This window comes from Arachis ipaensis, chromosome B4 (assembly GCF_059453495.1).
Source record: "Arachis ipaensis isolate K30076 ecotype BB chromosome B4, ASM5945349v1, whole genome shotgun sequence".
Classification (NCBI taxonomy): Eukaryota; Viridiplantae; Streptophyta; class Magnoliopsida; order Fabales; family Fabaceae; genus Arachis; species Arachis ipaensis.
Window position 1 is genome coordinate 145412816 of NC_142439.1, and position 24061 is coordinate 145436876.

At 33.0% G+C, this 24061-nt stretch overlaps 3 protein-coding genes and 1 pseudogene across 4 annotated transcripts; all 4 read right to left on the reverse strand.

Annotated features, from left to right (window-relative positions):
* Nucleotides 1–1264: 1264 nt before the first annotated feature.
* On the reverse strand, nt 1265–3400 carry LOC107635526 (glucan endo-1,3-beta-D-glucosidase-like). The gene has a single exon (XM_016339011.3). It carries the CDS (start codon nt 3323–3325, stop codon nt 1265–1267), a length of 2061 nt encoding a protein of 686 aa, XP_016194497.1. The 5' UTR covers nt 3326–3400.
* Nucleotides 3401–4381: 981 nt separating this feature from the next.
* On the reverse strand, nt 4382–16694 carry LOC107637388 (glucan endo-1,3-beta-D-glucosidase-like). The gene is made up of 2 exons (XM_088484018.1): nt 15481–16694; nt 4382–5372 (listed from the first exon to the last, which is right to left on the reverse strand). The coding sequence occupies exons 1-2, from the start codon at nt 16566–16568 to the stop codon at nt 4382–4384; spliced, it is 2079 nt and encodes a 692-aa protein (XP_088340144.1). The 5' UTR covers nt 16569–16694.
* Nucleotides 16695–17491: 797 nt separating this feature from the next.
* LOC107635523 (glucan endo-1,3-beta-D-glucosidase-like) lies at nt 17492–19563 on the reverse strand. The gene has a single exon (XM_088485152.1). The coding sequence runs from the start codon at nt 19561–19563 to the stop codon at nt 17494–17496; it is 2070 nt and encodes a 689-aa protein (XP_088341278.1). The 3' UTR covers nt 17492–17493.
* A 571-nt stretch (nt 19564–20134) lies between these two features.
* Nucleotides 20135–22386, reverse strand: LOC107635525 (glucan endo-1,3-beta-D-glucosidase-like; annotated as a pseudogene). Its single transcript, XR_015881042.1, has 2 exons — nt 22138–22386; nt 20135–21792 (listed from the first exon to the last, which is right to left on the reverse strand). The product of XR_015881042.1 is annotated as a glucan endo-1,3-beta-D-glucosidase-like (transcript).
* Nucleotides 22387–24061: the final 1675 nt, after the last annotated feature.

Sequence of the window (24061 nt, forward strand, 5' to 3'; positions counted from 1 at the left end):
TTAGGCAACATTTTTTAGACATTATAATCAGGGATAGAACCTAATTGAGAGAGTGGAGTCATCCGGCTATGGTTCTCCTAAATTTTTTATAAAAAAATTAATAGTACTTCTTCAAAAATAAAAGATAGTTTAGTTGCTTCAAATAATTATTCGTATTTCGTAACTCTCTATTTCACAAGTAATATTTTTTCTACTTTTGAATTTAAATATAAAAAATTAGGTATTTTTATTTATTTAATTTAATATTATTTTATATTTTATTTTTTATTTAATTTAATTTTTTATATGATAAAAAATTTTAAAATATTTAATAAATATTAATATTATTGTATTTATATAAATTAATAAAAAAATTTTAATAAATATTATAAATTTTTAAAAAATACTATTATAAATTATTTTATATTTTTTATTTTTAAAATTATTTATTTATTATCTTATAATTGGTGACAAATTTAAAAAGTAATTATATTTATAAATTTTATTTAATATAAATATTATTGTTATATTTTTATGTTAAATTTTTGGCTTTCTAAAATTTTATTTCAACCTCTGCCACTTGATCATAACAAACACCAAATAATAATGAGTAATGTTACGTGAATTTTATATTTTATATAAATAAAATATGATTTTATCATCAAATAACTCATCTTTTCATATTTATTACACGTGAGTATTGGTCAATATAAAATTGCCTTTTCGTGAGAATATGATATTTTAAAGTTTATTTAAAAATTTAATATATTTAATTAATTTATTATCTAACTAATTATTATTTTTATATAAAAATAAATTTATATGAGTAATTATTATTTAAGAATGAATTTAATTTTAATTTATTGATAATATAAAATATTTTATACAATTAATCAATTATATTTATTTTAAAAAAATAATTTAAATAATAACTATTTATATTAAAAATAATTTATAAATAAATTATCTTATATTTATTATTTTTAGTTTTAAAATATTTATTTTAAAAAAATATATAATAAAAGTTTTTTATTATTAAAAAAAAATTATTTTTTTAACTCTTCTATAAACACTTAATATGAAGGGACGAATTTTGAATTATACTCCATTGGATAGTGTACTGTTCTACTTCATGATTGAATTGTTCTTTAATTAGAAAAAAAGCTGCAAACTTTAACATCATCATTTTTGTTCAACTATGCAACAATATTATGTAACTCAATGGGATAACTGAACTATAAGTCAGTCCTCATCAAGAACCATACATTCAACATTCAACACACTATCACAATAATCTAAACCTTAAAATATTAGGGCAGCAATGACAGAAGCAATATTGTTTCTCATGACAGGATCCCATTTTTCTATAATCATGTCTGCTGTGAATCCACCACAAGAGATTGCTCAATGTGTTGCCAGCATCAAAACGCTTTAAGCTTCTAATCTTCTCCAATGCAACTTGATTATTATAAATTCCTTCAAGTGCATACACAAAACCCATCCATCCGTCTCCTACTCTATATCCAGATGGTGACCACTTCACAAGGTCCTTAACAAAATCAACATTGGAGAATAAGAACTCAGTAATAGGCAATAAGGGTAACACATGAAGGCCAATCTTACACTCAGTCTCACTATAACAATAGCGCATTTTACAAAGTCTATTTTTCTCAGAAACATAACCAACTAACTTATTTCCTTGAGCAAAATCTTCTTCATACAGATTATCACCCTCTTTCACATGCCACCACATCTTAGCAGCATGAATCTCCAGTGATGCAAGAGTTGATCCAATGGAAGCAAGATGGATGTCACCATAAGCTAGGCCCATCAATGCAGCAGAATAGTAAATATTTACAGCTTCACTGGTGCTGTCTTGTTGCATTTCAGGTTCATATAAATTATTCCATAGCCCTGAAGCCCAAGAGTGCAATTTGTATAGATCGAAACACCTTAGACTTGTATATTTCGAGTTTGATCCTCTTGCCAAGTTCATAAAATTTGCCATAAGTGAGTAGGCTTTAGGCTTATATTTCATTCCCCAAGCTGGATCAATCTTTGCAAGCACTGCAATTCCATAAAGGAAGTACCCAGCACTGTATGCTTCAACACTAATCCTTCCCCATTTTGCATCATATAGAAATCCATTGCCATCAAAAGTGCCATCCAACCATGGCTGAATGGTTTCATGCAAGAACTTCTTCACGGATGGGACCACTTCAAGAAAACCAATCTCCTCGGCTATCAAAGCCAACCTTGCTGCCCTTGCAATAAATTTCCCATAATAGTAAGCTGAAGTTGTTGTTATCTCAGAAGAACAAAGACCAGCTACATCTTTGGAAAGAGCTGATTTGATTTCATCAAAAGATTCTTCTTTGACACCTCCAGTAGAATACCAAGTCACAGGAACATGATCTGCTTTCAGCAACCATGAATCTCCTACAATACCAACAAGGTCCCCATCAATGCTCCTATACCTAAAATCTTCTAGAATAGTAACATTTCCCTCATCCTTGGATAAAAGTTGAAGATGAAGAGGGTGTGCTAACATTAACAAATCACCATTACCAAACCCTCTCTTTTCCCACTTATATTTAACACAATATGGCATAGTAAACAAAGCATCACCAGATACAGGATAACAAGTGCTGTACCTGTCAAGAACATCCTCAAGTTCTGAACTTGAATTTGGCAGCAATGCTATCCTCACTACCAGAGAAACCCCATGATCATGAGAAGTATATTTCTTTGAGAAAGAGATCATAGTCTCATAGCTGTTACCGACCTTGATTGGTAAAGAAGCATACAAAAGCCATGCTTGGCCATTGTCAAGCTTGAGGGCATACTTGGTGAGTGAAGAATTTGAAGTAAAGAAAGAGAATTTGTGAACAGTGGTTATTGAAAATAATGGTGTTTGATCAGAGACAGAGAAAGTAACATAAGGGCATCCCCTAACAAGGAAGAAAGTAAGATCAGAAGAAGGAATATCCAAAGTGACACTAAGATCACTGAAGGAAGATATGACATGATGATGAGAATGAGAACCTCGTTGAGTTTGTTGAGTTGAGGAAGAGATAGTGAGATCAGCTTTGAATACCTGGTATATGGAACCAGAATGAACACGGCGAGATGGATAGCAGAGAGAAACAGAGGAAGCTGATGATTTGATGAGGTAAGGGTGAATGTACACTGGGTTGTTGCCATCTGCTTCAACAAAGTTCTGGAAGAAAGAATGTGTGGGTAAAGGCGATGAAAGAAGGTCTGAAGAGAAGAATTTGGGAGGGTCAACTTGATAATCCATTGACGGGAACAGAAAAGGTTCATCTTTTTCTCCTGTGAGAGCCATTTTGATAGGAAGAACTAGTTAACTTGAGTGAGAGACTGAGAGTTTTAGATGCAAATGTTTTTTCTAACTATTTATAAGAGTTGTGTTATAATACCATGAATGTCATTGTTGCATATCCATGTTTTTTTATTAGAGAAAACTATGCTGATGCCTCTTTAGAGAAGACAAGGGAGCATTTTAGTTACATGTTGGCTTTTAGACTGTGTTATAAGCTTTGGCTTTTGAAGATACAATCAAACCATATGGTAGATCAAAAGAATTGATTGCTATATATCATAGGTAAGGGATACATGTGGAAGCATTTTGGATATGCATTGACATGTGTTTTGTCTTTTCTATTTTATGGTTAAGTTTAATAATATTTGAAGTTATTCATCTGACTATAATAATTTCATCATCTAATTTTTTTCATGTGCTATAGTTCAGTAGCTACTTTGTGTAAAAAAAAAACTGCTATACTAGCCAGAGAACTTAGCTCATTTGTCCTCTAATAAAAGTTGTTGTATTGGTTTTTGGTGCTTCTTGACTTTTTAAAAATTAGAACATGATTTTCAATTTATTGTTCAAAATCCTGGTTTTTCCTATAAGATGCTCAACTATCCACTTTTTTCCACTCTTTACTCTATTTTGCCAAGTGATGGGAAAAGGTTTTTGTATTTTGTCTATCTTCCTAGTTATCCACTTTTTATAACATTCATGTTTGCTATAATGTGGTGATTTCTAATATTTTCTTAATTAGATTGAAACTTGTATTAACAATTATCAACAAATACATCTCTAAAATTTCACCACGAAATTTCAAAATAAACATCCTCATTTTAAAATGATCAATATTTCTGATATCTTTTTTGTAATTTCTTTTTCAAATCTTTGCTGATTTATTTTTCACAAGAGTAAATAGAAGCCTTATGTTTTTTTTCACATTGAGTAATGGAAAAGAGGTTACAATATACAAAACTTATACATAGTATCATCACTTTATGATAAGATTGAAATCATGAGAAATGGATGGCAATAAGGAAGTAATGACCGAATGAGTTGCCATCATAATCAAAACTACTTACTACTACCTCTGCTATGAATCCACCAAAGCAAATTACTAAATGAGTTGCCATTATCAAAATGCTTCAAGCTTCTAATCTTCTCCAAAGCACTTTCATTATCATAAACTCCTTCCAATGCATACACAAATTCCTTCCACCCATCTTCAACACCATTTCTATACAAAGCAGGCATAGTCCATTCTACAACCTTCTTCACAAAACTCTTATAAGAAAATAAGAATTCGGAAACAGGTACCAATGGCATAAGCTGAATCCCAAGCCTACACTCTTTCCACACAGGAGGTGCAAACCGTAATCCACTGTCTCTCTTATTAGACCATAGAACCCCAATTAACTTATTCTCTTTTACAAAATCTTCTTCATACATATTACTATCTCCTTCTCCATTCACATGCCACCACATTTTAGCTGCATGAATTTCCAATGCTGTAAGAGTTGATCCTAATGAAACAAGTTCTGTATCATTATATGCCAAACCCAACAATGCTTCTGAATAGTATGCGTTTATAGCTTCACTTGTGCTCTCTTGATTCCTTCCGTCCGCGAATTTGGTTAGTCCTTCGGCCCAAGAATGCAATTTGTAAAGATCAAAACACCTTAGACGTGTGTAATGATAATGATGATTCAAAGTTGAATGATAATGGTCTGTTTTTCCTCCTCCTAAGTTCATAAAATCTGACATAAGTGAATAGGCTTGAGGCTTGTACTTCTTACCCCATTTTGGATCAATCTTTGCAAGCACTGCAATTCCATAGAGAAAGTATCCCAAATGATAATGGTGATCATTGTAAACTCCAAAGCCAAAATCAGCACCTGAATCAGTAGAACCTTGTTTGGTAATAATTCCACCCCATTTCTCATCATATAGAAATCCATTCCCATTGAAAGTTCCATCTAGCCATGGACCAATGGTTTCACTCAAGAACTTCTTAACCACAGGAATCACATCAAGAAAATCAACTTCTTCAGCTATCAAAGCCAACCTTGTGTGCTATTCATAGATTTTTTTTTAGTCAGAGTATAATTATTTAGCATTTCTGAAATTGTACAAAGAGATTATTATCTTCTGAGGTAAGAACTTGTTTTGTGTAGAAAGTAAGTTTAACAAGGCATCACAAACCTAATAAATCTTACAAATTTAAGGTTATTTCAAGCTCAATTAACATTCAACTAAGATGTAAGAGAATATATTATTGTACTGCAAATGGCTTTTCTCTAACACCAAATTATGCAGCTACTGTATTTTAAGAGCTAAGAGATATTATTTCAATTTATATCTTTTTATAGTTCCAAAATCAAGACTCAAGCCACTTACCAAATATTTTCATAGTCTCTCCTATTTTTCATTTTCGATAAGCATTTTTAATAGAGCTTTTAATGCATATTGATAAAATTATTAAACAATTAATGTATCATTCTTGTAAAATTACAAACACATTAATTATAACTTTTTTTTATATATTTTTAATAAAATGACAATTATTATTGAGATTTTTTTTATGACGTACTATTAGGAATTTACATGTTCTATTAATATATAAATTATTAAAATTATTAATTTTGTTTATAAATTCTAATTAATTAATAAATTTAAATTTTATTTATTTTAATTATTTATTTGATATTATAATTTATCTCATAATACTTGTTTTATATGTTATTTTTTTATTTTAAAAATTAATTATATTATAAGTAATATCGAACAACATACCATTTATTCCATCTATAACATACCACTTAATTCTAAATAATTAAAAATAATATCGAATTTAAGTAAAAAATATATAGACAGTATAAATTATGGCTTAATTTTACATTAACTTTTATGTTGGTTGCTCAGTCAATCTCTAAATTTGTCATTAATAACTTGTTTAGCTATTAAAATTTTTCTAATCATCCCAAAGTTTTTTTTTGTCTTGATTGTTAAATTAATTGCTAATATTTTATTTAAATATCACTCATTTTTACTTAAAAAATATCTAATCGATCACAAAATCGATGGTATAATAGGTTAAAATATATTTTTTACATAACGTATTTGGTTTTTCTATTATAAATGCCAATAATATTTCTATATAAAGTTATAAATGAGACATGCATATAATGTAATCCAGTTTAAGATATTGGCATAATTTTATTTGATTTACCATATATATTGTACCAGTAGTAAATCGAATAAGTCTAATTTGATTTATTACTAGTACATATTATTAACATTTTTTACCTTTAAGTTAATTATTTATTTATTTTTTATTAACTTTAAAACATAAATATCAATAAAAAATACCCATATTTATATTTAAATAAAATATAAAAAAATCAAAACAAATAAAAATAAAAATTCAACTTTTGTATTTTAGTTCAAATAATTAAAAAAATAAAACAAAAAAGAGAAAGACGCTTATTTTTAATTAATCATTAAATATATATTTTAAAACTAATTCTCAAAAGTAGTAATTTTATCATTCTAAATTCAAATATAAATTTTTAATATTTAAAATAAACAAACAAATTTAATTTTAAAAAAATATTTTTGTATTTTAAAAATTAACTAATATTACAGGTTATTTTTTTAAAATTAAATCATATTTAATTCAAATTAAATAATTTTAATTTTAAATTATATCTTAGTATTTTAAAATTAACTGTAAAAAGATATTCTTATTTTATTAGTTTTTTTACCTTTTATTTTTGTTTTTATTATAATAGTTTGATATCAATTTCAAAATAAAATAGTCCAAAATGAAAATAATAAAACAAAAAAAATTCTAATCCAAACAAATTTTAAATAAAAAATTATAAAAATATTTTTTTATTGCTACAGTTTTTAATTTTAACTCACTATAATTTTAAATAAAAAAATTAATTCTAACTTAAAAAATAGATTTGAGACAAAAAGAACGTAAAATAAATTTTAATGATCTAATATTAAAACACTATTGAATTTAGCCCAAAATAAAATAAAAATCAATAAATTTTTTTCTCTCTCTTCTTATTTAAGAACTTTTAAAATTTTAATTGAAAACTTTACTCTTTCTTTTTATCATGGAGTTTTAAAACTCCGCACCTAATAGCGTCCCATTCTGACACGTGAGTTATCTTACGTGCACGAATATAATGGTTTAAACGCGAGACTATAACTACCCAAAGGAAGAAAGAAAGAAAGAGAGAAAGAAAAAGCGCAAAGTTGAAATACCAGTATACCATACCACTGATAGAGTAACGATTAAGCTGAACTGAATTAGTTAAACTTGTAGCTGAGTCAGCAGAGAGTTAGTTACAATCTCTCTCAATTAGATTAGTTACAATTAGTTACGCAGCTATTAGTAAAATCTCTTTTTTTCTCTTCTCTCCACTACCATTCTTCTTCTCTGTTTCAATTTGGTACCGATACCTTTCAACCAAACAGGAGAAGCTGAAGTAGCAGACAGGAAAAAAAGAGAAAATTTCACGGAACTTTTCGATATTAAGGAAATCATTGAAGAACCGTCAGAAAACCGCCACCTGATCCAGAAGGCCTTTTTCTCCAAAATCCAGGTCGATCCTTGGGGGAAGGTCCTCCCGTATTTGCTGAGGTCCATCTCCCCGCTGCTGCGAGAATTTTAGTATGGTTCGTAAATTCATAGATCTTAAGTTTCCACCAAGACAACATTATTAGAATATCATAATTAGGAAACAAAATCAGGAAAATATCAAAGAGGATTAGAAAAAAATCAATGTAATTTATTAGGATATTATTCCATAACGAGTGTACTCTTGATCTATATATTGGTAAGAACCTTTTTTTATTATTCACATTTCTCATCTGTGATTAAAAGGTTCTTACTAATATATAGATCAAGAGTACACTCGTTATGGAATAATATCCTAATAAATTACATTGATTTTTTTCTAATCCTCTTTGATATTTTCCTAATTTTGTTTCCTAATTATGATATTCTAATACTCAGCTTAGTTAGAACTTTAACAAGGGTTGTCTTGAAACTGTTTTAGTTAGAATGTCAGCCAACTGATCTTCTGATCTCACAAAGGGGAGCTCAATAATGTCATTCTCAATTTTTTTTTGATAAAGTATTGATCCACCTCAATATGTTTTGTTCTATCATGTTGTACGGGATTTTCTGAAATGCTGATTGTGGCTTTATTGTCACATTTCAACTGACTTGGCAATTGTGGTGAAAACCCAATCTCAGTCATTAATTGTCTTATTCATAATACTTCAGTTATGCCTTTAAGGATCCCTCGAAATTCTGCCTTTGCGCTTGAAAGAGCTACAACTTTCTGCTTCTTACTTTTTCAAGTTACCAGGTTGCCTCCAACAAGTGTAAAGTAACCAACTGTTGATCTTCTATCATTTGGGTTGCCCACCAATCTGCGTCAGTGTATGCCTCAACCTTCAAATGACCATTCCTTTTGAAAATGATTCTACTTCTTGGAGCTCCCTTCAAATATCGAACTATCTTCATGGCAGCTTCCATATGATCTTCTTGTAGCTTATGCATAAACTGACTTACTATTCCCACAACATAAGTTATGTCAGGCCGAGTATGTGATAAATAAATTAGTTTTCCAACTAGTCGTTGATACCTTTCCTTATCTGGTAAGGTGGCACCTTCTACTATCTTCAACTTGTGATTAACTTGCATGGGCGTATCTATTGGTTTGCAATCCACCATTCCTGTTTCTGCCAGAAGGTCCAAAATGTACTTTTTTTGGGAGATAAAGATTTCTTTGCTGGATCGTTGGACCTCTATTCCTAAGAAATATTTTAGTCCTCCCAAATCCTTCATTTCAAAGTCTGTAAATAGGTTCCTTCTTAAATTTGCAATTTCTTCAGCATCACTTCTCGTTATGATCATATCATCCACATAGATTATTAGGCAAGTGATTAAATCTCCTCGTTTTTTCAAAAAAAGGGTATGATCAGAGTTGCTTTGCTTGTACCCATACCTTTTCATGGCAACTGTAAATCTTCCAAACCAGGCACATGGAGATTGTTTAAGCCCATAAAGAGCCTTCTTTAACCGGCAAACTTCATGTTTTCTAAATCCTGTTGAGAAACCTGGAGGAGCATCCATGTACACTTCTTCTTTCAACTCTCCATGCAAGAAAGCATTCTTGACGTCAAATTGATGGAGTGGTCAATTTTCATTTGCTGCTATTGAAAACAACACCCTGATAGTATTAATCTTTGCAACCGGTGAAAAAGTATCAGTGTAGTCGATACCATAGGTCTGTGTATAACCTTTGGCCACCAACCTTGCCTTGTACCGTTCAATAGTGCCATCTGCCTTGTGTTTAATGGTGAAAAGTGAAAACCCATTTGCACCCGACTGGGTTTTTTCCTGTCGGTAGGATATACTTCTCCCAAGTTCCGTTCTTCTCTAGAGCTTCCATTTCTGTATTCATGGCTTTTCGCCATTTAGCTTTTTCATTAGCTTTTCGGACAGTTCTTGGAATGTCTTCTGTTAAGAGTCTGGTGGAAAAAGCCTTTGCAACATCTGCTATTCCTTTTCTAACCACTCTTATCGGGTATCTTGAGTTACAAGGAACATGTTCTGGTGAGTACCGATCAGGAGGCATCCCTCTGTTTCTTCTTGGAGAAAGAGTAAAGGTATTGGGCTCTGGTTCTTCATGTTCCAGTACTATACTGTTATTGTTAGTGGCCTCATTAAAAACAGGGAGTAAATTATCAGGTTGACAATTACTTACCTTTTGTCTGACATTCTCAAGAGGACTCTCACTGGTTGTATGTACCGAGTTGTTTTCTACGTTGAGTGAAGTATGCTCGGTGGCTCCATCTACTTGCTCTGTTTGAACAGTTTCTGGGCAACAAAGGTTATTTAGCCAACTTGGTGGTTCATTATTGTTCTCCCCCTGAATGCCATGTTGGCGGCCGAAGTAAAATTCGGATTCTAAAAAATCACAATCCATGGTCACATGAATACGACGAGTGATTGGATTGTAACACCTATACCCCTTTTGGTGTGTAGCATACCCAACGAAAACACATTTCTCTGCACAAGGATCAAGTTTGGTTCTATTGGCTTTGGGAATATGGACAAAGATGGAACATCCAAATACTCGAGGTGGTAAGGTTAGAATAGGCGGGATTGTAGTCTGAGTAGCCAAGACTTGCAAGGGTGTTTTGTGGTGGAGAACTTGGGTAGGTAGGCGATTTAGTAAGTAGGCAGAAGTCGCTATAGCTTCAGGCCAAAAAAAAATTTGGAGCTTGTGCATCAAAAAGCATGGCTCGAGTCATCTCAAGTAACTTACGATTTTTCCGCTCAGCCACACCATTTTGTTGGGGTGTATTTGGGTAGGAGATTTGATGGATAAGACTATTTTTCATAAAACAATTGCGCATTGATTGGTTTATAAATTCCCCACCATTATCTGAGCAAAGTACTTGGATTTTCTTGTTGAATTGAGTTTGAATCATTTGGTAGAAAGCAAAGAACTTATCAGGTACTTCAAATTTGTGTTTTAAAAAATATACCAAAGTCATGCGAGAAAAATCATCCACAAATAACACAAAATATTAAAAATTATTATGGGAAATAGGAGCTGGACCCCACACATCAGAGTGTATTAGAGAAAAACTGGAATTGACTATAATGTTGGTTGGAGGAAAAGAAACTCTGTGATTTTTTGCACGAATACAAGTTTTACATTTGAGGGGTTCAGTACTACTTGTAAAAAGACTAGGAAATAGTAATTTGAGGTACCCAAATGAAGGATGCCCGAGACGCCTGTGCCATAACCAAAGTTGCCTTGTAACCGTTCCGTGAGCAAGCATGACATGACCCTGGTGTGCTACTTCATCAACGTAGTAAAGGCCTTCTCGCTCAGTACCACGCCCAATGATCTCCTTCGTAAGAATGTCATGTAAAAGACAAAAGGTAGAGTACATGAGTACCACACAATTTAGTTCCTTTGTTACTTGGCTATCAGACAATAATTTTGATGATAGTGCAGGGACATAGAGACAATTTTTTAATTTCAATTTTTCTGAAATAGTAATGGAGCCTCCTCCTTTAACATCAAATAATTCTCCACTAGCTGTTTCAATATGGGCTTTTGAGGGTATAGTCAAGCTGTTAAAATCATGAAGGTCATGAGTCATGGTATCGGTAGCCCCACAATCGAAAATCCATTCATTTTTTCTTTTTAATTGGATTCTGATTTTGGGTCTCCCCTTTGTATTGAGTCGCGGTCTGGGCTGAGCAGCCAAGGAGTTCGGTAGTCCTTGCCCTTACTGCTGCTGCCGCCTTACCATTGTGACTTGCTTCCTCTCTTCTGGCCTCACCACCGGTGACCTCTCGGATGTTCACAGTGGCGGCTCCCTTACTCTGATTTCTTGATGACTTAGGATTGTTTTTCCATCAGGGTAACCCACAGTCTTAATGCAGTTTTCTTTAGTGTGTTTCTTCTTTCTTCTTCCACCAATTTCTTTTCCCATCAGAGTTGCCCATAATGGATAATTATATCCGTTTAGTTTGAAACCAATTGACAAATTGTCAGAATTGGTTTGTGACGATCGCATGCCAAAACTATTGCATGGCATATGTGCAATTTGTAATGTGAATTCGTCAGAATTTTGAATCCCTATAACCTAACTCTGCTCTGATACCATGTTACCATGGTACACAGAGTTTCTAAACGAAAAATTATTTAAAAAAGTATTATTTTTCTTACCAATATATAGATCAAGAGTACGCTAAGAGTACACTCGTTATGTAATAATATCCTAATAAATTACATTGATTTTTTTATAATTCTTTTTGATATTTTCCTGATTTTGTTTTCTAATTATGATATTCTAATAAATACCAAGAAGAAAGTGCTAAAATCCGATCAATGATTCTCAAATGGACCGTTGAATTAAGCGAAGGAATGCTCAGCGAAATTTTTCTGGAGTTAGAATATGACAGAGTAGCCATTGAAGAAGGACATTCTTCTTCTGCTTTGGTTGCTTATAAGAAGATCAACCATCGAAAATTTATTATTGTCATGGAGTCAACCATCGGTTTCATATCAAAGGAAGAGAAAAAGGAAAAAGGTGGACTCCAATGAAGACTTTGAGACGATTGATCGTGTTTTCAAGCATATTTGTAGATCTATTTGTGTCCTTAGCTATATTTTGTGGGATGAGGTTGTTCCCGAGAAGAATCCGATGGTTAACGGGCCTGGGTTCGGGTAGAGGTCATTCTCAGTCAAATTCTTTTCAATTTGAAAGGAATCAAGAATTCTGTTGGAATGAACAATCATACTGATGTCGAATCATGAAGCAACTCAAGAAACTATTTGCTATTGCCTGGGATGTACTCTTGATCTATATATTTGGTAAGAACCTTGTAATCACATATGAGAAATATGAATAATAAAAATAATACTTTTTTAAATAATTTTTCGTTTCTTCCTAAACTTTTTGTACCATGGTAACATTTTTTTTAGAAAAGTAATATTTTTATTATTCATATTTCTCATCTGTGATTACAAGGTTCTTACCAATATATAGATCAAGAATACGCTAAGAGTACACTCGTTATGGAATAATATTCTAATAAATTACATTATTTTTTTTTTATTCTCTTTGATATTTTCCTAATTTTGTTTCCTAATTATGATATTCTAATACCTTCAACACCATCTCTATCCAAAGCAGGCATAGTCCATTTCACAACCACCTTCACAAAACTGTTGTTAGAAAACAAGAATTCGGATACCAATGGCAAAATCTGAATCCCAAGACTAAACTCTTTCCACACAAGAGGAATAAACCATAATCCACGGTCTCTCTTATTAGACCATAGAACCCTAATTAACTTGTTCTCTTTTACAAAGTGTTCTTCGTACATATTACTATCTCCTCCTTCATTCACATGCCACCACATTTTAGCTAATTTTAATAACTGATTTTAGTATACAAAAAATATTTTTAATAGTTTTATCATCAAACAAGTGAAACAACCTATCACTGTGTATGCTAGGTATATATTTACTATATATGTGAGTATTGGCCAATGGAAAATACAAAATTGTCTTTTCTGGAGAAGATTATATTTTGAAATTTATTAAAAAAATTAATATATTTAATTAATTTATTAACTAATAATTATTAATTATTATTTTTATATAAAAATAAATTTATTTAAATAGTTATTTTTTTAAGAATGAGTTTAATTTTATTATATTAATAGTGTAAAATATTTTACACAATTAATTAATTCCATCTATTTTTTTAAATTATCATTCATGTTATTAATATAAAAAACAGTTATTTTTATTAATGCAAAACTACTTAATTGGATACTACATAATTCAATTGTTCTTTAATTAGAAAAAAGGCTGCAAACTTTAACATCATCATTTTTGTTCCACTATGCAACAATGTCAGTCCTCATAAAGAACCATACATTCAACATTCAACATTCAACACTCTCAATCACAATAATCTAACCTTAAAAAATTAGTGCATTCAACACTCTCAATCACAATAATCTAACCTTAAAAAATTAGTGCAGCCCATCTCATCAACAAAAAAAGAAAACAAATATTTTATCCAATGCAACATTGTTTCTCATGACAGGATCCCATTTTTCTATTGTTAGAATATAATTAGGATCAATTAGGATCATTTAGAATATCTGAATATTTATTATAGGAGATTACGTCTTTATTATTGCAATTCTCTTAGTACCTATAAATACCCTTTTATATTGTATCAATCCAGACAACTTGAATAGACGACTTAAATACAACTCAATAACACACCTTTCAGATTACTCTCTCAGTCTCCTGTTTCTAACATGGTATCAGAGCCAGGTTCTTTTTTTTTCAATGAATATTAGTTCATAGCCCCATTGTTTTTCCTTTCCGGCAGTGTTCTTTGGCCTCCTTTTTTATTCTCTTTTCGACGCTTTGGTTCGTCACCCCCATAACCATCTTGTTCGTCTTGTCTCCGTGATTCCATCGCAACCAGAACCACCGCCATCCGCCGTCAAACGCGCCTCCACGCGCCGCCGAAAGACGCTGCCACGACCAGGTTGCTCTTCCTTCTAGCTTCCACCCGTGCCTCTTTGCTCGCCTTTTTCGACCTGTTTCCGACGCTTTTGTTCGTCACCTCCGGCACCGTTGTGATCCTCTCGTCGCCAGCTTTCCAACTCCGTTACTCTCTCAGTCTCCTGTTTCTAACATCTATAATCACGCCTGCTGTGAATCCACCACAAGAGATTGCTCAATGTGTTGCCAGCATCAAAACGCTTTAAGCTTCTAATCTTGTCCAATGCAACTTGATTGTTATAAATTCCTTCAAGTGCATACACAAACCCCATCCATCCGTCTCCTACTCTATACAGAGATGGTGACCACTTCACAAGCTCCTTAACAAAATCAACATCGGAGAATAAGAACTCAGTAATAGGCAATAAGGGTAAAACATGAAAGCCAATCTTACACTCCCTCTCACTTTGATAATAGCGCATTAGATCAAGTCTATAGTTAGCAGAAAGATAACCAACTAACTTATTTTCTTTTGCAAAATCATCTTCATAGAGATTATCACCCTCTTTCACATGCCACCACATCTTAGCAGCATGAATCTCCAATGATGCAAGAGTTGATCCAATGGAAGCAAGATGCAGGTCACCATAAGCTAGTCCCATCAATGCAGCAGAATAGTAAATATTTACAGCTTCACTGTTGCTGTCTTGTTGCCATCCACTTTCCCAATAACAAAGACCTTCATATAAAGTCCAAGAGTGCAATTTGTACAGATCGAAACACCTAAGACGTGTATATTTCGAGTTTGATCCTCTTGCCAAGTTCATAAAATTTGCCATAAGTGAGTAGGCTTTAGGCTTATATTTCATTCCCGAAGCTGGATCAATCTTTGCAAGCACTGCAATTCCATAAAGGAAGTACCCAGCACTGTATGCTTCAATACTAATCCTTCCCCATTTTGCATCATATAGAAATCCATTGCCATCAAAAGTCCCATCCAACCATGGCTGAATGGTTTCATGCAAGAACTTCTTCACGGATGGGACCACTTCAAGAAAACCAATCTCCTCAGCTATCAAAGCCAACCTTGCTGCCCTTGCAATAAATTTCCCATAATAATAATCTGAAATTGTTGTTATCTCAGAAGAACAAAGACCAGCTACATCTTTGGAAAGAGCTGATTTGATTTCATCAAAAGATTCTTCTTTGACACCTCTAGTAGAATACCAAGTCACAGGAACATGATCTGCTTTCAGCAACCATGAATCTCCAACAACACCAACAAGGTCCCCATCAATGCTCCTATACTTAAAATCTTGAAGAACAGTAACATTACCCTCATCCTTGGATAAAAGTTGAAGATGGAGAGGGTGTGCTAACATTAACAAATCACCATTACCAAACCCTCTCTTCCACTTATATTCAACACAATATGGCTTAGTAAACAAAGCATCACCAGATACAGGATAACAAGTGTTGTACCTGTCAAGATCATCCTCAAGTTCTGAACTTGAATTTGGCAGCAATGCTATCCTCACTACCAGAGAAACCCCATGATCATGAGAAGTATATTTCTTTGAGAAAGAGATCATAGTCTCATAGCTGTTACTAACCTTGATTGGTAAAGAAGCATACAAAAGCCATGCTTGGCCATTGTCAAGCTTGAGGTCATACTTGGTGAGTGAAGAATTTGAAGTAAAGAAAGAGAATTTGTGAACAGTGGTTATTGAAAATAATGGTGTTTGATCAGAGACAGAGAAAGTAACATAAGGGCATCCCCTAACAAGGAAGAAAGTAAGACGAGAAGAAGGAATATCCAAAGTGACACTAAGATCACTGAAGGAAGATATAACATGATGATGAGATTGAGAACCTTGTTGAGTTTGTTGAGTTGAGGAAGAGATAGTGAGATCAGCTTTGAATACCTGGTATATGGAACCAGAATGAACACGGCGAGATGGATAGCAGAGAGAAACAGAGGAAGCTGATGATTTGATGAGGTAAGGGTGAATGTACACTGAGTTGTGGCCATCTGCTTCAACAAAGTTCTGGAAGAAAGAATGTGTGGGTAAAGGCGATGAAAGAAGGTCTGAAGAGAAGAATTTGGGAGGGTCACCTTGATAATCCATTGATGGGAACAGAAAAGGTTCATCTCTTTCTCCTGTGAGAGCCATTTTGATAGGAAGAACTTGTTAACTTGAGTGAGAGACTGAGAGTTTTAGATGCAAATGTTGGTTTTTTTATTAGAGAAAACTATGCTGATGCCTCTTTAGAGAAGACAAGGGATAATTTTAGTTACATGTTGGCTTTTAGACTGTGTTATAAGCTTTGGCTTTTGAAGATACAATCAAACCATATGGTAGATCAAAAGAATTGATTGCTATATATTATAGGTGAGGGATACATGTGGAAGCATTTTGGATTTGCATTGACATGTATTTTGTCTTTTCTATTTTATGGTTAAGTTTAGTTAATATTTGAAGTTACCCATCTGACTATAATAATTTCAAAATCTGATTATTTTCATGTGCTATATAGTTCATTAGCTACTGTGTTTAAAAGAAAATTCTTCCTGAATTTTTAAAAATTAGAACAAGATTTTCAATTTATTGTTCAAAATCCTGGTTTTTCCTATAAGATGCTCCACTATCCTCGTTCTCTTTGCTCTGTTTTGCAAAGTGATGGGAAAAGGTTTATGCATTTTGTCTATCTTCCTAGTTATCCACTTTTTATAACATTCATATTTGCTATAATATTATTTCTAATATTTCCTTAATTAGATTGAAACTTGAATTAGCAATTATCAACAAATACATCTCTAAACTTTCACCACATAATTTCAAAATAAACATCCTCATTTTAAAATTATCAATATTTCTGATATCCTTTTTTGTAACTTCCTTTTCAAATCTTTGCTGATTTATTTTCACAACAGTAAATAGAAGCCTTATTTTTTTTTTTTCTCATTGAGTAAAGGAAAAGAGGTTACAATATACAAAACTTATACATAGTATCATCACTTTATGATAAGATTGAAATCATGATGAATAGTTGACAATAAGGCAGTAATGACCGAATGAGTTGCCATCATAATCAAAACTACTTAGTACTACCTCTGCTATGAATCCACCAAAGCGAATTACTAAATGAGTTGCCATTATCAAAATGCTTCAAACTTCTAATCTTCTCCAAAGCACTTTCATTATCATAAACTCCTTCCAATGCATACACAAATCCCTTCCACCCATCTTCAACACCTTTTCTACCCAAAGCAGGCATAGTCCATTCTACAACCTTCTTCACAAAACTCTTGTAAGAAAATAAGAATTCGGAAACAGGTACCAATGGCATAAGCTGAATCCCAAGCCTACACTCTTTGCGCACAGGAGGTGCAAACCACAATCCACTGTCTCTCTTATTAGACCATAGAACCCCAATTAACTTATTCTTTTTTACAAAATCTTTTTCATACATATTACTATCTCCTTCTCCATTCACATGCCACCACATTTTAGCTGCATGAATTTCCAATGCTGCAAGAGTTGATCCTAATATAACAAGTTCTGTATCATTATATGCCAAACCCAACAATGCTGCTGAATAGTATGCATTTATAGCTTCACTTGTGCTCCCTTGATTCCTGCCGTCCGCAAATTCGGCTAGTCCTCCGGCCCAAGAATGCAATTTGTAAAGATCAAAACACCTTAAACGTGTGTAATGATAATGATTCAAAGTTGAATGATAATGTTCTGCTTTTCCTCCTCCTAAGTTCATAAAATCTGACATAATTGAATAGGCTTGAGGCTTGTACTTCTTACCCCATTTTGGATCAATCTTTGCAAGCACTGCAATTCCATAGAGAAAGTATCCCAAATGATAATGGTGATCATTGTAAACTCCAAAGCCAAAATCAGCACCTGGATCAGTAGAACCTTGTTTGGTAACAATTCCGCCCCATTTCTCATCATATAGAAATCCATTCCCATTGAAAGTTCCATCTAGCCATGGAGTAATGGTTTCATTCAAGAACTTCTTAACCACAGGAATCACATCAAGAAAATCAACTTCTTCAGCTATCAAAGCCAACCTTGCTGCCCTTGCTATCAATTTCCCATAAAAATAAGATGAAGTAGTTGTTATTGCAGAAGAATCTAGATCCTCAACATCTTTAGAAAGAGCTGATTTGATTTCATCATAGGATTCTGCTTTGACACCTCTGTTTGAATGCCAATTCACAGAAACAGGATCAGTTTTCAATAACCATGAATCTCCAATAACACCAACAAGCTCCCCATCAATGCTTCTATACTTAAAATGTTTAAGAATAGACACATTACCCTCACATTTAGACAGAAGTTGAAGGTGGAGAGGGTGAGCTAACATCAACAAATTACCAAAACCTTTATTCTGCCACTTATATTCAACACAATACGGTTTAGTGAACAAAGCATCTCCAGAAAGCGGGCAGCAAGAGCTGTATCTGTCAAGAATAGCCTCGTTTACTGAGCTTGAATCTGACAGTACTGCTATCCGAAGCATCACAGGAGCCCCATCAGAAGAAACATTCGAGAAAGTGATTTTCATGTCATGGCTGAAGCTAAATTTGGGTGGTGAAGAAGTATAGATAAGCCATTTCTGACCATTGTCAAGCTTAAGAGAATACTTAATGGGTGAAGCATTTGAAGAAAAAGAAGAGATTTTATGTATAGAGGTTATAGAAAGAGATTCATGTTGAGACAAAGAAACAGTAACATAAGGGCTTCCCCTGACAAGGAAGAAAGTGAGATTGGAAGAAGGAAAACGAAGAGTGACACTGAGATCACTAAAGGAAGATATAACATGGCGGGAATGAGAACCTGTTGAGGAAGAGATAGTGAGATCAGGTGTGAAGACTTGTTGCATGGAATGAGAGGAGACAGAGAGAGAAGGGTAGCAGAGAGAAAGAGAGGAATCAGAGGGTTTGATGAGGTAAGGATGAATATACTCTTGTATGTTGCCATCGTTGAGGACGAAGTTCTGGAAGAATGAGTTTGTAGGCAAAGCAGAAGAGAAAAGGTTTTTAGAGAAGAACTTTGAAGGGTCAGGGAGCACTTTGGAGTTTGTTAGTGGGAAGAGAAAAGGTTGTTCATCATCTAACTGGGTTGTGTTTGCCATTATCTGCATCTGCATGCATGCAGTGATTTTGAGCGGCGTTGATGTCAAGTGGTTTAATATATATAATGAGAGAATGTGTAGTTAAGACTTAAGATCCCTTTTTGCCTCTTCCTCTTATTGACTTCTTCAACACAGGAAAGATAACAACCCATTTTAGTTCTTGTTGGGCAAAAAAATCTTTTTTCTAAAAAAAAAATTATTTTTTAGTGTATTTGACAAATTTTTAATAGTAGAAGTAAAAACATTAGAAAAATTAAAAAATATAACTTTTTCATATTCTCAACGTGTTGAATATATAAAAAATTTATATTATTATATTATGAAAATCTGTTTTTAAAATTAAGATGATCATCTAAAGACATGAATAAAGAACTACCCATGGTGGTTACTAGCACTTCCATTTTGAATTATAATTCATTGGATAGTGTACTGTTCTACTACATGATTGAATTGTTCTTTAATTAGAAAAAAAGGCTGCAAACTTTAACATTATCTTTTTTGTTCCACTATGAAACAATACTACGTAACTCAATAGGATGACAGATCTATAAGCCAGTCCTCGTCAAGAACCACACATTCAACATTCAACACTCTCAATCACAATAATCTAAACCTTAAAATATTAGAGCAGCACATCTCATCAACAAAAAAGAAAACAAATATTTTATCCAAATGTTAAACCAGAAAATAGATAATCCAAAAGTGATAAGCCTCATCACAATGTATTAACCATAAACATTGAAATCATTGTCAATTCTCAACAGCTGTAACGACAAAAGCAACATTGTTTCTCATGACAGGATCCCATTTTTCTATAATCATGCCTGCTGTGAATCCACCACAAGAGATTGCTCATTGTGTTGCCAGCATCAAAATCCTTTAAGCTTCTAATCTTCTTCAATGCAACTTGATTGTTATAAATTCCTTCAAGTGCATACACAAACCCCATCCATGTGTCTCCTTCATTGTATTCAGATGGTGTCGACTTCACAAGGTCCTTAACAAAATCAACATTGGAGAACAAGAACTCAGTAATAGGCAATAAGGGTAAAACATGAAGGCCAATCTTAATCTCCCTCTCAGTATAACAATTGCGCATTTTACACAGTCTATGGTTAGCTAAAAGAGAACCAACTAACTTATTTTCTTCTGCAAAATAATCTCCATACAGATTATCACCCTCTTTCACATGCCACCACATCTTAGCAGCATGAATCTCCAAGGATGCAAGAGTTGATCCAATGGAAGCAAGATGGATGTCACCATAAGCTAGGCCCATCAATGCAGCAGAATAGTAAATATTTACAGCTTCACTGGTGCTGTCCTGTTGAATCCCAACATCATCACAATGATTCGCTTCACTGGTGCTGTTCTGTTGCATCCCAACATCATCACAATGATTCGATAGGTATGTAGTCCAAGAGTGCAATTTGTACAGATCGAAACACCTTAGACGTGTATATTTTGAGTTTGATTCTCTTCCCAAGTTCATAAAATTTGCCATGAGTGAGTAGGCTTTAGGCTTATATTTCATTCCCCAAGCTGGATCAATCTTTGCAAGCACTGCAATTCCATAAAGGAAGTACCCGGCACTGTGTGCTTCAATATGAATCCTTCCCCATTTTACACCATATTGCAAACCTTTTCCATCGAAGTTCCATCCAACCATTGCTGAATCATTTCATGCAAGAACTCCTTCACAGCTGGGATCACATCAACAAAGCCAACTTCTTCAGCTATTAGAGCCAACCTTGCTGCTTTTGCAATGATTCTCCCATCATAGTAAGCCTCATTTGTTGTTATGCCAAGAGAACCTAGGGCAGCAACATCTTTGGAAAGAGCTGATTTGATTTCATCAAGGAAACGTTGGTTGACACCTCTGATAGAGTGCCAAGTTACAGGAATATGATCTGCTTTCAATGACCATGAATCTCCAACAACACCAACAAGGTTACCATCAATGCTCCTATATTTAAGATCTTCAAGAACAGTAATGTTACCCTTATCCTTGGATAAAAGTTGAAGATGGAGAGGGTGTGCTAACATTAACAAATCACCAAACCCTCTCTTCTCCCACTTATATTCAACACAATACAGCTTAGTAAACGAAGCATCACCAGATACAGGGTAGCAAGTGCTGTACCTGTCAAGAACATGCTCAAGTTGTGAACTTGAATTTGGCAACAATGCTATCCTTACTACCAGAGGAACCCCGCCTCCATCATTACCAGCAGAAGTAATAGCCTTGGAGAAAGAAACAATGTCATTGCTGTAACTAAACTTGATTGGTAAAGAAGCGTATAGAAGCCATGTCTGATCATTGTCAAGCTTAAGTGTATACTTAGTGAATGTATCATTTGAAGTAAAGGAAGAAAATTTGTGCACAGTGGCTATGGAAATTAATGATGTGTGATGGGAGACAGAGAAAGTGACATAAGGGCTTCCCCTAACAAGGAAGAAGGTAAGATCAGAAGGAGTATCCAAAGTGACACTAAGATCAGTGAAGGAAGATATGACATGAGGATGAGAATGAGAACCTTGTTGAGTTTGTTGAGTTGAGGTAGAGATGGTGAGATCAGCTTTGAATACCTGGTATATGTAACGATAATCAGCACGGCGAGATGGATAGCAGAGAGAAACAGAGGAAGCTGATGATTTGATGAGGTAAGGGTGAATGTACACTGGGTTGTTGCCATCTGCTTCAACAAAGTTGTGGAAGAAAGAATGTGTGGGTAAAGGCGATGAAAGAAGGTCTGAAGAGAAGAATTTGGGAGGGTCACGTTGATCATCCGTTGACGGGAACAGAAAGGGTTCATCTTTTTCTCCTGTGAAGGCCATTTTGATAGGAAGAACTTGTTAACTTGAGTGGCCCACAAATGTCTTTTCTAATTATTTATAGGATTTTACCGTTGTGTGCTGTGCCCTAAGCATGCATATATATATATATATATATATATATATATAGGGTTGTTTACCCAACGTTCTCGAATTATTTAAATGCTAATAAAAATGTACTTGAATATTACCATCAATAAAAATATCTTCAAATAATTTAAAAATGCGATAAAAAATGTTCAACAATAAATATATATTTTTAAAATTATATCTTAGAGATTAAATTTTGATGTAATTTTTTGCACGTATAATTATAAAAATGAGATATTATTATCTTTAAAATTTGGTGATTTTTTATTAAGCATATATTTTTTTTGGGCTATGCTAAGTGTAAATCAAAATCAGCCACCAGTATAAAATACATACTAGAATACAAATATACATTAAAAATAAATTAAATCACACATGTATTTATGCACAAATACATTGGTGACTGATTTTAGTGGCTGATTTTGGTGTACAAATAGCATTTCTCATATTTTTTGTAATTTTTTTGTTAATAACTAATAATTCTTTTAAAAAATTACAAACAAATATATACTTAACAAAAAATACCAAATTTTAAAAATAATAATATCTTATTTTTCTAATTATGTTTATAACCAAATCGCATCAAAATTCAATCTCTAATGTATTTTTTGAGAAATACATATTTAATGTTAGTTTTTTGCAAGATTATTTAAAATTAAATATGTATTCCTCAAAAAATATATTAGAGATTGAATTTTGATGTGATTTTTTGCAAGAATAATTAGAAAAATAAGATATTTGGTAATTTTTCGTTAAGTATATATATTTTTTGTAATTTTTTTGTTAACAACCAATAATACTTTTAAAAAATCACAAAAAATATATACTTAGCAAAAAAGTCACCAAATTTTAAGAATAATAATATCACATTTTTCTAATCATGCTTGCAAAAAATTGCATCAAAATTCAATATCTAAGGTATTTTTTGAAAATACATATTTACTGTTGGACATTTTTGTCGCGTTTTTAAATTATTTGAAGACATGCATTTTTTTCAGTGTTTAAATAATTCGGGACCGTTTTTTGTGGTTAACCATATATATATATGCTAAATACCATTTTTACTCTGGCATTTTTTCTGTGAGACATAGCGCACTCTAATCATTCTTAAATCCCATCCAAGCTCTCATCTACTAAAAAGAATAGACAAAACGATCCCTGCAACCAAATAGCAAACGATTACTAGTGTGATGTGTCAGTTTCTTAGGTTGGAAAGACTAAAAACCCCCTCTTAACATCTTTCTTGTTTTTTTTTTTAATCATCCTCCTCTTCTCCTCCATTTTCTTCCTCTTCTTGTGTGTGTTGAACAATCCTCTTCTAGTTCTCTAAATTCTACTAGTATATAAGTAACTGCTATATAGATTCACTGAAAAAGTTACTGCTTATAGGATTTCAAATGGTGCAAAATTCGAAACCAAAATTTCCAACCAAATAATAACAACAACAACAACAATAAAAACAACAAGAGGAAGGCACAAACTCCAGAGACCAAGTTCCAATTCGAGCTCAACTCATGCTCCAAATCCAAGGACCTAAGCGCTGCCATCTTTGTATACGACGACGCCATTTCGACCAACACTCGTATCA